Here is a 12,726-nt window from a genome sequence, read left to right on the forward strand (position 1 = left end):
TGTCTTATAGTGTAAATATTTAATGTGTTTTGTCGCTTTGCCTTTACGTCCTGTCATTTCTTCTTTATGTTATGTACAGATGTCTTTATTTCCTGACACGGCATCTCTGTGTTATGTCAAATTAGTAATTTGTTTGGTCAAACAATTGTATGATATGTCATTGCTAAACTTTGTTGTGTAAAATGTGCATTACATTATGCTGTAACCACTATATATTTTGTGAATACTTCGAAACTTTATGATCAACCACCTTTACATTCTATCATATTTTATCTATGTTGTGTCTATTCTTCTTTTACGTAAGTCAGTTAATAATTGCGTCCTGTCTCATGTGTTATTATTATGTCAAATGTTCTAAACATTTTATTTTGATACACCTTTGTTCTATGTAAATCTCATGATATTATAGTCTTTTGGCGTTGTGTTGTGTTTATATGTATGTATCTCCATTGAAAAACACAATACATCATGGTATAATTCATATGCGTTTTGCCGTACAGTTGATACTCTCTGTGAGCATTCTTTAAGTCATGTGCAGATGCCTTTTACATTATGTGCAAACAACTTATACGTTTTGTGTAAACCTCGTTTACCTTATGTGCAAACATCGTTCCCCCTATGTGCAAACATCGTTCACCTTATGTGCAAACATAGTTTACCTTATGTGCAAACACCTATTGCGTTATGTGCAAATACCTATTAAGTTATGTATAAAAACTACATCAATATGTGCAAACACTATTACGTTATGTGCAAATACCGCTTACATTATGTGCAAACACCGATTACGCTATGTACAAATGCCTATTACGTTATGTGCAAACACCTATTTTTTCAAAAATTTTCAAATTTTGAATTTTGAAAAGTTTCAAGAAGAAATCTTCAATTGCACAGTATTGTGCAATAGATTTGTTAGATCTTTGACCACATTAATTTTGTAACAAAAACCTATATTATGTCAAAAATTTGATCACAATCCAAATTCAGACAGAATCAAGCTTGAATATTGTGACCAAATTTGCCCCAACTGTTCAGGGTTCAACCACTGGAGTCGTATAAAGCTGCGCCCTGCGGAGCACATGGTTCAATGATTTTGTCGTGTATGAAAAATATGAAGCATTTAGTTTTCCCAAAACAATTGTACCTAAATCTAAAAGCCTGATTTTACTTCTTTACGTTGCTCTTACTTGACTTGGTACCGGGATGTCCTACCACAGAGGTATAAACTTCGAAGTCAAAAGTTGGTAATATGAAAATGGTCTAAAGATCCTGCTACACATCCTTACAGATAAACAGAGCAGAATATATACAGTGTAATTTAGACACATTGCAATTACTGCGTGTGCAGTCTGTGACTTTCAGTACTCAGTCTTTATATAAATTGTGTACAAGTTGTAATTTTGTACCAGTTATAATTATTTTGTTATCCGCCTTCTTTCACTGGGTGATTCAGTTATCCACCCTTTTTCACTGGGTGATTCAATAATCAACCAACTTGAACTATTCACTCGAAAATTAACATTGGCAGAAATTCATTATATAGATTTTGCTCATTCTTTATTCTAAATCTGAAAAATAAAATAAAAATCAATGTTGTAGACAAGTGCCATGTGGTGTATCATGACAACTTATGATGACAAAGGATAATCCAAAATTGAGCCATTGTGATTGTTTTATTCAAAATATATATGTTAAAAGATTGGTAAAATGCTGGAAATTGATCATAACTCGCAGACAACCTATATCAGCTGTTACAATATCATTTACATTTATAGTAAAAGAATAACAGTAAAAAAAGCAAAAACTATTTTACATGCATCTCATCCCATTTAAACAATTATAATACATGTATACAAATAGAACAAACACACTAAGCACCACAATAACATTTACAAATAATGTGCTCAAAAATACAAATAAACTGTGCTTTAATCATTATGAAAATAGAGTAACTATACAAATATATCATAAGGTAGTATAAAACTAAGAGTGCAGTAGTTCTAATCACCTGCAAGAATGATAAATGTGATGCTACCAAATATTCTTCAGGTATTACATTTAATATTATTTCATGAGTTTTTTTAATTGTGTCTTTGCTATTTAACTATTAATTACAAAATTATGGCCTTTGTCGACAAATACATGCGTTATATATTTTTTTTAAATAAGACAAGCGCCTTGTAAATTACATCCTGTTTAATACCTTACCTTATGCTGCATATAAGATAATACAAATGATAAAACTATTTGATTTTTTCTATGCGGAGTATAATACATGAAACATAATACTTGACATTTTAACAATATAAACATTGTAAGTATAGCAATACTGTTAAGCAAACCTTATTTTCATTTCATGAACGAGACTGCTCTTTCACGTTATAGTTTCTAATATAGATATATAAAAAGAATATTTTAGAACAGATCAAATTGGTATTCCAATCATTAAAAAAGAGCTACAAATTTATTTGAAAATAACACACGTAAAGATTTTCAGCAACAACAAATTAGAGGCTTTAAAGAATGTGTCGCTCACATTGGTCTATGTGCGATTTCAACAAAGTACACTCTCCAACATTGTAGATGAGAATAGAATTCATGATAGAAATCTCTGTTGTGTTGATCTTGTATTGCTGATCATCTTTTATGACCTCCTTTAGTTTTTTTCCTCATTAAAGGGTTATCACTCCTATAAAGTGTGATAATCTACTAACTTTATAAGCAAAGTTTGACTTGTTAGTAGAAATTGACTTGCTGGTCATATTTGTAATATAAAGTGTCGTTTTATCCATTATCATTTTTATCATGTAAGGCAAAAGGCATAACAAATGTTTAAAATCATCTTTAAAGGACGATTTCCTCCATAAGAATCTAAATTCTAGATCTTGTCCTAGCTAATCATGCTTGCCTATTTGAGTATCTATCAATCTATTGTAATTTTTAAGATATCATTATTAAAAATAATATTGGTAAACATCGTGATCAAAGGGCAATAACTGTAATAAGGAGTCGACTGACAATTTCGACCATGAGAACTTATTTTTTGAACTTGTCTTGCTGATAATTTGTTTGCGATTTAAAGTGTCTCTTTATCTCTTTATCTATTATAGTTTTCAAAATAGTAGGCAAAAATATTAAAAAGTGACAATAAGAAGTCGTCTGACAGTTATGAAGTATATGGACAATTAGTAGAGCTCAACATGGTTGTACCTTGTAGATTTTCTCTACTTTTAACGGTTATAAAATAACAGAAAAAACTTGCATTTTCCCCTACGTTTAGCCATGTCTGCCATATTGATTGACAGTCCGGGTTATCAGGCATATTTTTAAACTATAGATAATCCAATAATGATTGTGGCCAATGTTAAATTTTGCCTAGTAGTTTAAGAGGAGAAGATTTTGTAAAAGTAAACGACAGACGATGGACGCCAAGTGATAAGTAAGCTCAATTGGCCTTTAAAGTCATGTGAGCTCAAATAAATTTACAAATGCTGAAAATGTAATAAAGAAAATGTATTAACAAATCACAATTATGTTAATGTTCAAAACATTCATAGTACTTTTTATTGGACAGAATTTTGTAAAACGTCTTCCAACTTATTGAGCTTGTTATATGGGTTACATGGCGGTACAGTTGTCACCATCTTTGACATCTTAGATTCCTTCTTGAAATCGGAAGTGTTTGGAGATATAGGTAAAGATCTGAAAATGATGAAGAAATAACATAAATACAAACAGAATATATGAGTTGTTTTCTGCTCTTTGGTCGGGTTGTTGTCTCTTTGACACATTCCCAGTTTATATTCCCAATTATATGTTATGATAAAAACACTGCCTGATATTTTCGTTGATACAGCCAGTATGCAATACTTGAAAATATTAGGCAGTAAGGTCAAAGAGAAAAATTATAAATTGCCGATAATTAAAAATAATCCTTTTTGTATACGTCCGTTTACGGGACGTATTATGGGATACCGTTGACCGTCCGTCCGTCCGTCCATCGTCAATATGTCGGACATTAACTCAAAAACGCTTGAACAAATATGCATGAAACTTTCGTGAATTGTTTATATCTATGAACGTGAGCTCCATTTCGTTTTTTTTTATATATATTTCGGATTTAACGTTTCAGAATTTGTAAGGGTTCTGCGGGACCCAGTGTCTCGCATACTTTATGAATCTAAAAAATGTTTTAAGAACTTTAGCTGCAGACTGTATGTAATGTTAACTGAAAGAAAAAACTAATTCCATATAAAAGTAACGAAAAAACAGGAAATATATTTCTTTTTAAATCTTCTAGATACCAGCTTTTGGTCATAAACAAGCTTCTGTCCAAGTTTGGTAGAAATCCAGTTTAAGCAAGTTATTAAAATTTCAAAAACTCTAACCACAGAGTGAATATTTGTGGACACCGCCGACGACGAAATGAAGGATAGCTATGTCTCGCCATTACGACAAAAGCCGAAGGCTCGACAAAAAGGGAGGAGGGGGATTTTCCAGTTTTAGGACAATTGCTGAAAAAAATTTAAGGGTTCCGCGGAACCCAGTGTCTCGCCTACTTTTGCTGTAAAATGCTGGCTCAACAAAAATGATGAAAAAAATCATTAAAAATATTCCTTTTGATACCATCTTTTGATTGTAACAAGCTTCTGTCCAAGTTTGGTAAAAATCCAGGATAATTTATGAATCTAATAAATGTTTTAAAAACTTTAACTGCAGACTGTATGTAATGTTAACTGGAAGAAAATCTACGTCCATTTAAAAGTAAAATACGCAAAAAAAGGATTTATCTTTTTACAAAATTTACTTCTGGATACTGTCTTATGATCATAAACAAGCTTCTGTCCAAGTTTGGTACAAACCCAGGATAGTTTAAGAAAGTTATTAAAATTCTGAAAACTTTAACCACAAAGTGAATGTAATGTTTCCCCGCAGAAAAAACTAAGTCCATTTATAAGTAAAATACGGAAAAAATGGAATTCTATTTTTACAAAATTTACTTCTGGACACTATCTTATGATCATTAACAAGCTTCGGTCCAAGTTTGGTAGAAATCCAGTATAGTTTTAAGAAAGTTATTTAAATTTCAAAAACTTTTACCACAGAGTGAATATTTGTGGACGACGACGACGACACCGACGACGATGGAATGTAGGATCGCTTAAAGTCTCGCTTTTTAGACTAAAGTCGAAGGCTCGACAAAAATGATTTAAGTGTTTTTTATGAACCTTTGGTAAATTGTTTATATCGTTTATTGTAAGCTCTGTTTTGATTTTTAGATTTAACGTTTATGAGTTATACGATTTTATTCATAAAAAGGGTGATTTTCAAGTTTTTTGACAATATCCTAAAAGTGCTTAGAGCAGTTTTCTTTTAAGAATTGAATGCTCTTTTTTGTAAATTTATTGGGCTGTAAAAACGTTGACCGAAGTACATTTTGTATGAAGAAGCGCTTCATACTAAAAATGTGCGCACGGTCAACGCTTTTACAACCCTATAAAGTTACAAAAAAAGGCATCCAATACTTATAATTACATTTTTACCTATAGAATCATGAAAACACGCCTTTTATCAAGTTTTTATTTCATTTACCTGTTACCTGTGCACTTTATTGTGGGACCTCGTGTCATCATGAATGAAAAGTTGCATTGTGTAATGCAATTGATTAAGGAATATCACGAGATTGCTAGTTAGCCAATCAGCATAACGTATTATAATGAAACATACATCTAATGTAATTATTAATCTTTGATGATTGATTTATATCTATTAAGATAACCCCCCTTAAGTTTTTTTTTTAAATTTCTAATATAACATTGAGAAAATATTGAACTTTATTTGTTTATAGTCTGACAACAGATTTACTCAGTATTGCACAACAGCAAGAAATATAAATTCAATTCATATAACCAATTTCAAGTTCTTTTGACTACATTTATTCAGAAACCTATAATATGTCAAACATTTGATAACAATCCAAATTCAGACCTGAATCAATCAATACAGTCATTTTTTTTTATATATTTTAGCACACCATTATTCTCTATTCTTTTATATATTTTTGCACATTTTTTTCATAAAGGGTCTTTTCACCGAAAACTTACCATTGAGGTTTATTTTCCAGAATTCGCTGTTTGACGTTGAAATGCCATCTAATAACTTTAGGCATGCGATAAATATAGATTATAACATGGCATTTTTCATATCAGACCCCTTATCAGCTCTAGGCACAAGAGCTTACCCATACACCACAGGGACTCATTTTTTTCTATAGGTTATTGATGCTGTTAACCGGGGTGATTAAGTCACAAACTGAATAAAAATCCGAAGGGCTAATATGTAAATCATATAAGAATTATTACATTATTAATGGCATCAATATTTCTTTGTTTTCTAGCAATGTGCAGTTTACTTGTTATATCCGTATACTGAAAAATCCGGCGAAAGCAACGTTACTGGCAATAGTTATCAAAGGTACCAGGATTATAATTTAGTACACCAGACTCGCGTTTCGTCTACATACGACTCATCAGTGACGCTCATATCAAAATATTTAATTTTAATAGCATATACGAAACTATGTCATTCGGAAACTACCTGGTTGATGCGTTCAGTTGCTGAGCTATATACCCGGACGTTACTATCCATTACCACGGGGAACGTCACGCACATTTTCCTTAGCTCAGGTTAGGTTGTTCCTTGTGAAATATAGAATCTGTAGATTATTCATGAATGTAATTAAATGTTTAACCCACTAACGAATTTATTTTATTTTGTCGATCATTTGCACATTTAATTTAGTAAATGCATTACTTTTGGCTGCCACATTGTCTTTGAATGGGACTACTCACCTAGCTATGCAAGTGACCCACGTTGACATCACACCGTCTATGATGTGACTCTCACAACATCGAGCGCCAATTTTGCTGATATTTTACAATATCAATATGCAGACAACCTGATAATTGGTACATATTGCACGTGCCTGAGGGAGATATGAAGATTTGTCCACCCAATAAAGTTCACGAGGGGAAACTCTTGAAATTAAGATTATACATATAGATAATAACATGGCATTTTTTCTTATCAGACCCCTTATCAGCCCATGGTCAAAATCATCCCTCGAGCCTGTGGGCTCTCGGGCTGATATCATAATCTTAATTTATACAATATCAGCCCAAGAGCCATGCGGCCCTTGGTCCGTGATATCGAACCTAGGGCTGATAATACATGCGATATGAAAAATGCCATGTAATAATCTGATTTATCATATACTTAGCACTTATATGTGTAATGAGCGGAAGTACACAAGCCATAATTTCCAACCCGGGCTGATAACCCATATCAGGGGCATCTCGTGCACAAAACTCATAATAGTGCCTCTCGTGCAAGTTTCTTCCGGTATATCCGGTATCGGTTGTTTACTTTTCCATTCTGACGTCAGATATTTTTTATGACGACGTAAAAATTTACGGGAACTTTTGTGGGGATAGTTTAGTACTTGCTAACAAATGCTATTGACAATTATGAATCATTTTATATGGGGACGAAGTCCCCAATTACGGTAGAAAAATCAATAAAAAAAAAAAAAGTCGGGAAAATTTCCCGAATTTTTCATTCTACTAATTGAACTCAAAATCGTTAACTTTTTTTTCAGATCTACTTCCTGTTCCGGTTTTCTCCGCTTTTGCGCAGATATCTGTCTTGTTTGCATGAGACTTTGAAAAAATTTATATTTATCAGTCTAGTAAAATATAAGATTGGATCTCAATACAAATTCAATTTTAATAATTGTTTGATATGAAAAAACGTTACCTGATGAAAGCGTTTCTTTTTACATCGAATATGACGTCATAACTAAAAGAACGTCACAGCTAATTCCCTAACAACAGAATCAAAATCGGGAACGTTATGTACGGTATTTCGGTTTCTTTTATCAACGTGATTGAATTTAAAAAATAATACATACAGACTTCGTCCCCATTCACAGGTTATGCATGCCTATACAGTAAAAAATTCAATAAAAAAAAAAAAAACTTTACGGTATTTCCGTTTTTGTTGTTTTTTTTAACAAATATTAAGTTACAAACAAATTAATTTAAACAAAATTCGTCCCCATTAACAGGTAATGCCTGCCTCATATTAGTACAACAAACATGGAGTAATAATGATGTGTATGTTGGTTACAGAGCTATTCAAAGCTGTAAAATCCAGAGGTTTCACCTACCTATGGAATGTAGCAGTTGTAGCAGATTGAGCAGGTTTTTCTTTCATTGAATGAGCTGGCGAGTACACACCCTGCCATAATGTACTACCCTGGTAACCAGGAATGTTTGGACGACTAAAATTTTAAGAAAGAAACATTCAATTATAAATCTAAGTACATATTAAAAATGTAAACAAAGTATAGAAAAGTGAGTGATGTATATGTTCCAGACCGTATGAGTATTTGGACCGTACGCGTACGGTCTGGACCGTACGCGTACGGTCTGGACCGTATGCGTACTTTTTCGAAATACTCATACGGTCGGACCGTACGCGTACGGTCTGACTAATATCAAGGAGTTGGTCAATTGTACTAGATACAAATACATATAACAGATCAACATAACTTAACTCTCAAATAAATAGAAAAAAAAAATCAATTGTAATTGAAATAAAAACTTTACATTTTAACTATTTAAAAAATTCATGCTAATTAAATCTGTAAATCTCTAGTATTTAGCATGTAGATCAGTAATACATAATACACTAATTGAATTATGACAATTATTCTCACTGAAATTGAATGCGAATAATGTGGGAGGACAATTGCTTTAGAATATTTAGCAACTTTTCAAAAAAATGCTAATCGAAAGGAACATGCATGAACTGAAAAAATGTAAATATGAAAAATATACTTTTGGTAGCGAGTGTCACCTTTGGCGAGAGTTTCAAAATAGGATTCAGATATACATTTAAACAAATATCTAATTTGTTAAATAGTTCATTTTATACATCTTATGTAATAATAACAATTTGTAAAACTAAAAATAAAGATTGTGATAAATGTAACTCATATTATCCAATAACATGTATGGTCAGCTCATACTGGACCATACGCGTATACTCATACGGTCCGACCGTACGCGTATGGTCGGACCGTACGAGTATACGTATACGGTCCGGACCGTACGCGTACGGTCCAAATACTCATATGGTCTGGAACATATATACTGTGAGTAAACTTATTGCAGTAATTTGTGTCTAATGTTTTTATGTTAGTTTTTCTTACCGATGTTTTGAGTTAATTAAAGATCATTAAACGCAACTGATTTTTATACGACCGCAAAAATTGAAAATTTTTTGGTCGTATATTGGTATCACGTTGGCGTCGTCGTCTGCGTCATCATCGTCGTCGTCGTCCGAAGACTTAGTTTTCGCACTCTAACTTTAGTAAAAGTGAATGGAAATCTATGAAATTTTAACACAAGTTTATGACCACAAAAGGAAGGTTGGGATTGATTTTGGGAGTTTTGGTCCCAACATTTTAGGAATTAGGGGCCAAAAAAGGGCCCAAATAAGCATTTGTCTTGGTTTTCGCACCATAACTTTAGTATAAGTAAATAGAAATCTATGAAATTTAAACACAAGGTTTATGACCATAAAAGGAAGGTTGGGATTGATTTTGGGAGTTTTGGTCCCAACAGTTTAGGAATAAGGGCCCCAAAGGGTCCAAAATTAAACTTTGTTTGATTTCATCAAAAATTGAATAATTGGGGTTCTTAAATATGCCGAATCTAACTGTGTGTGTAGATTCTTAATTTTTGGTCCCGTTTTCAAATTGGTCTATATTAAGGTTTAAAGGGTCCAAAATTAAACTTAGTTCAATTTTAACAAAAATTGAATCCTTGGTGTTCTTTGATATGCTGAATCTAAAAATGTACTTAGATTTTTTTATTATTGGCCCAGTTTTCAAGTTGGTCCAAATCGGGGTCCAAAATTGAACTTTGTTTGATTTCATCAAAAATCGAATAAATGGGGTTCTTTGATATGCCAAATCTAACTGGGTATGTAGATTCTTAATTTTTGGTCCCGTTTTAAAATTGGTCTACATTAAAGTCCAAAGGGTCCAAAATTAAACTAAGTTTGATTTTAACAAAAAATGAATTCTTGGGCTTCTTTGATATGCTGAATCTAAACATGTACTTAGATTTTTGATTATGGGCCCAGTTTTCAAGTTGGTCCAAATCAGGATCCAAAATTATTATATTAAGTAATGTGCAATAGCAAGAAATTTTCAATTGCACAGTATTCAGCAATAGCAAGAAATCTTCAATTGCACAGTATTGTGCAAGAGCAAGAAATGTTCAATTGCACAGTATTGCGAAATAGCAAGAAATCTTGAAGCATTTTCAATTACACAGTATTGCGCAATAGCAAGAAATATCTAATTGCTCAATATTGCGCAATAGCAAGAAATTTTCAATTGGAGTTATCTTTCTTTGTCCAGAATAGTAGTTAAATCAACTTAAATCATTGTTTTATACAATATACAATGTATATTCACTTTTACTACCAACTGATAAGTAACAATCTTTACCATTCAGCGATAATAAGCACTTTTTTTTACATTTTAATATTTTATGATGTATTTAAATGAGTAGTTATTGTTGCAAACTCCATTAGAAATTTGAATTGAGATCAGTTTTGGAATAAGGGAAAGGGGTGTGAAAAAAAAAAAAATCTTCAAACATTTTTTTGAGAGAATTAATATTCAACAGCATAGTGAATTGCTCAAAGGCAAAACACAAATTTTAAGTTCATAAGACCACATCCATTCTGCGTCAGAAACCTATGCTGTGTCAACTATTTAATCAAAATCCAAATTTAGAGCTGAATCCAGCTTAAATGTTGTGTGCATACTTGCACCAACCGTTCAAGGTTCAACATCTGCGGTCGTATAAAGCTGCGCCCTGCGAAAATACAGTTTGTTATGATGTTACATCGCTGGCCCAGGTTAGGTGGAGGGTTGAACATTTACAGTCAGATCTGTCTGTACTTCAGTGGTTGTTGTTGGTAGGTCTGGCATATGTTATTTTTGTAAATAAATTTTTTGTAGACTAGGCCATAAGTTTTTTCTTTGGATTGTTTCACATTTTTCATTTCGGGGCCTTTTATAGCTGACTATAGGGTGGAAGGTTTTTTCAGTTTTAAAGGGTTGCTTATAATTGTTTATATTTACTTCATTTGAGTTCTGCTGGATAGTTATCTCATTGGCAATCATACCACATCTCGTTATTTTTTTTATAAACTTACTGGGCAGTTTCGCTGTATCTAGGAATGTTAACTCGTTTGATAGTAAGTGGTTGGAATGGTTCCTGAGCATGATCTATTTCGTCTAAATTCGTAGCACCTATACGTCCGCTGAAATATTACAACATAAATCAATTAAAGGTTTTTATTTACCATTGTCACTGCTGTCTATATCAGGTTTTGTAATACAATTTCCATAATCAATAAAAAACAAAAAAGTGTTTTTATAATACTATAGTTTACAGAACTAATGAAAATTGATATTTTTCTTTTTATATTTAGGTCAAGACAACTGACTTTAAGTGCTAGTGTTAACTTGATTAGGTTGTGCTGCACAATCAATAATTTATACTACATAAAATAGAGAATGACAATGGGGAATGTGTCAAAGAGACAACAACCGTAAAAATACGAGGTATGTTCAAGACACGATGTAGTTACGATATCGACGATATCAACGATATCTGATCGATATCGATATTAACTTAATCACTACATATCTTTATCATCTTCTTCACAAGTTGCCCTGGTTCATCTGAATATGTGGATATCGATGATATCGTATTGATATTTATGTTCAGGTTACTACTTCAAATCCCCGTTTATCTACTTCTTGAATAACAGTTAATTGTCCTAATTCATCTGTATGTGTCGATATTGACGATATAGACTCGATATAAACTCGATATAAACTCGATATCGACATTCCAATGTCCCTCGGCTTTTGTTGCTCTGAATCTTATACGTTTTACGCATCTAAAACTAGTGTCAATATCGACGATATCAACGATATAGAATCAATATCGACATTTAAAATTCCCCTCGTAATGTGAAGCATTTATTCTGTACTTTAAATACATTTCAAACAAGTATCAAATTATTCCTTTGATTATGTTGTCGATATCAACATTTTAATTTCCCTTGTAGTGTAGCATCTATTCTTTATTTTGTTAATATTTTTAAGTTGTATTCATCTCAAACTAGAGAAGATATCGTTGATATCGACATTTAGATATTCCCTTGTAGTGTGCTGCTTTGAATCAAATCTTTGAATTCATTAAAAACAAGTCAAATTTAATCTGTCAATATCAAACTTTCAAGTTGAAACATCTAGTGCTTATTCATTGTGCTAGATAGCAATGGTTTCAGGGGCTACTCTGGTTCCCAAAAAGTAGGAGCCAGAAAAATCGCAAGCTCCTATATTTTGTCACCAGTTTTGAAACTTACAGCAAACTTTAGAACCAGCTAGTCTTTATTTTTTTCTACAAAAATTTGAACTATGTTCTATTTAAATAGTTTATGCTCTCAGCCTGCACTTTACATCATTTAACATGTAATACTAAGTAAGTTATTGCATAGGGTTTATATACTGTTTAACATACAACAAAACAACATGTGTACTTTATTTTCTTTTGTTAGTATTTCATATGT

At 32.2% G+C, this 12,726-nt stretch overlaps 1 protein-coding gene across 2 annotated transcripts in view; it reads right to left on the bottom strand.

Moving 5' to 3' along the window:
- Positions 1 to 1,654: 1,654 nt before the first annotated feature.
- LOC139510161 (protein SPMIP7-like) overlaps positions 1,655 to 12,726 on the bottom strand; it is a 49,574-nt gene continuing 38,502 nt past the window's right edge. For both annotated transcript variants that reach the window (XM_071296513.1, XM_071296512.1), the window contains 3 exons: positions 11,299 to 11,406; positions 8,228 to 8,341; positions 1,655 to 3,702 (listed from right to left, as the gene is read on the bottom strand). In XM_071296513.1, coding sequence (XP_071152614.1) covers positions 3,564 to 3,702; positions 8,228 to 8,341; positions 11,299 to 11,406 — 361 coding nt within the window. In that variant the 3' untranslated portion in view covers positions 1,655 to 3,563. The remainder of the gene's footprint in view (positions 3,703 to 8,227; positions 8,342 to 11,298; positions 11,407 to 12,726) is intronic.

The sequence above is a fragment of the Mytilus edulis genome, chromosome 2 (assembly GCF_963676685.1).
Source record: "Mytilus edulis chromosome 2, xbMytEdul2.2, whole genome shotgun sequence".
NCBI classification, from domain to species: domain Eukaryota; kingdom Metazoa; phylum Mollusca; class Bivalvia; order Mytilida; family Mytilidae; genus Mytilus; species Mytilus edulis.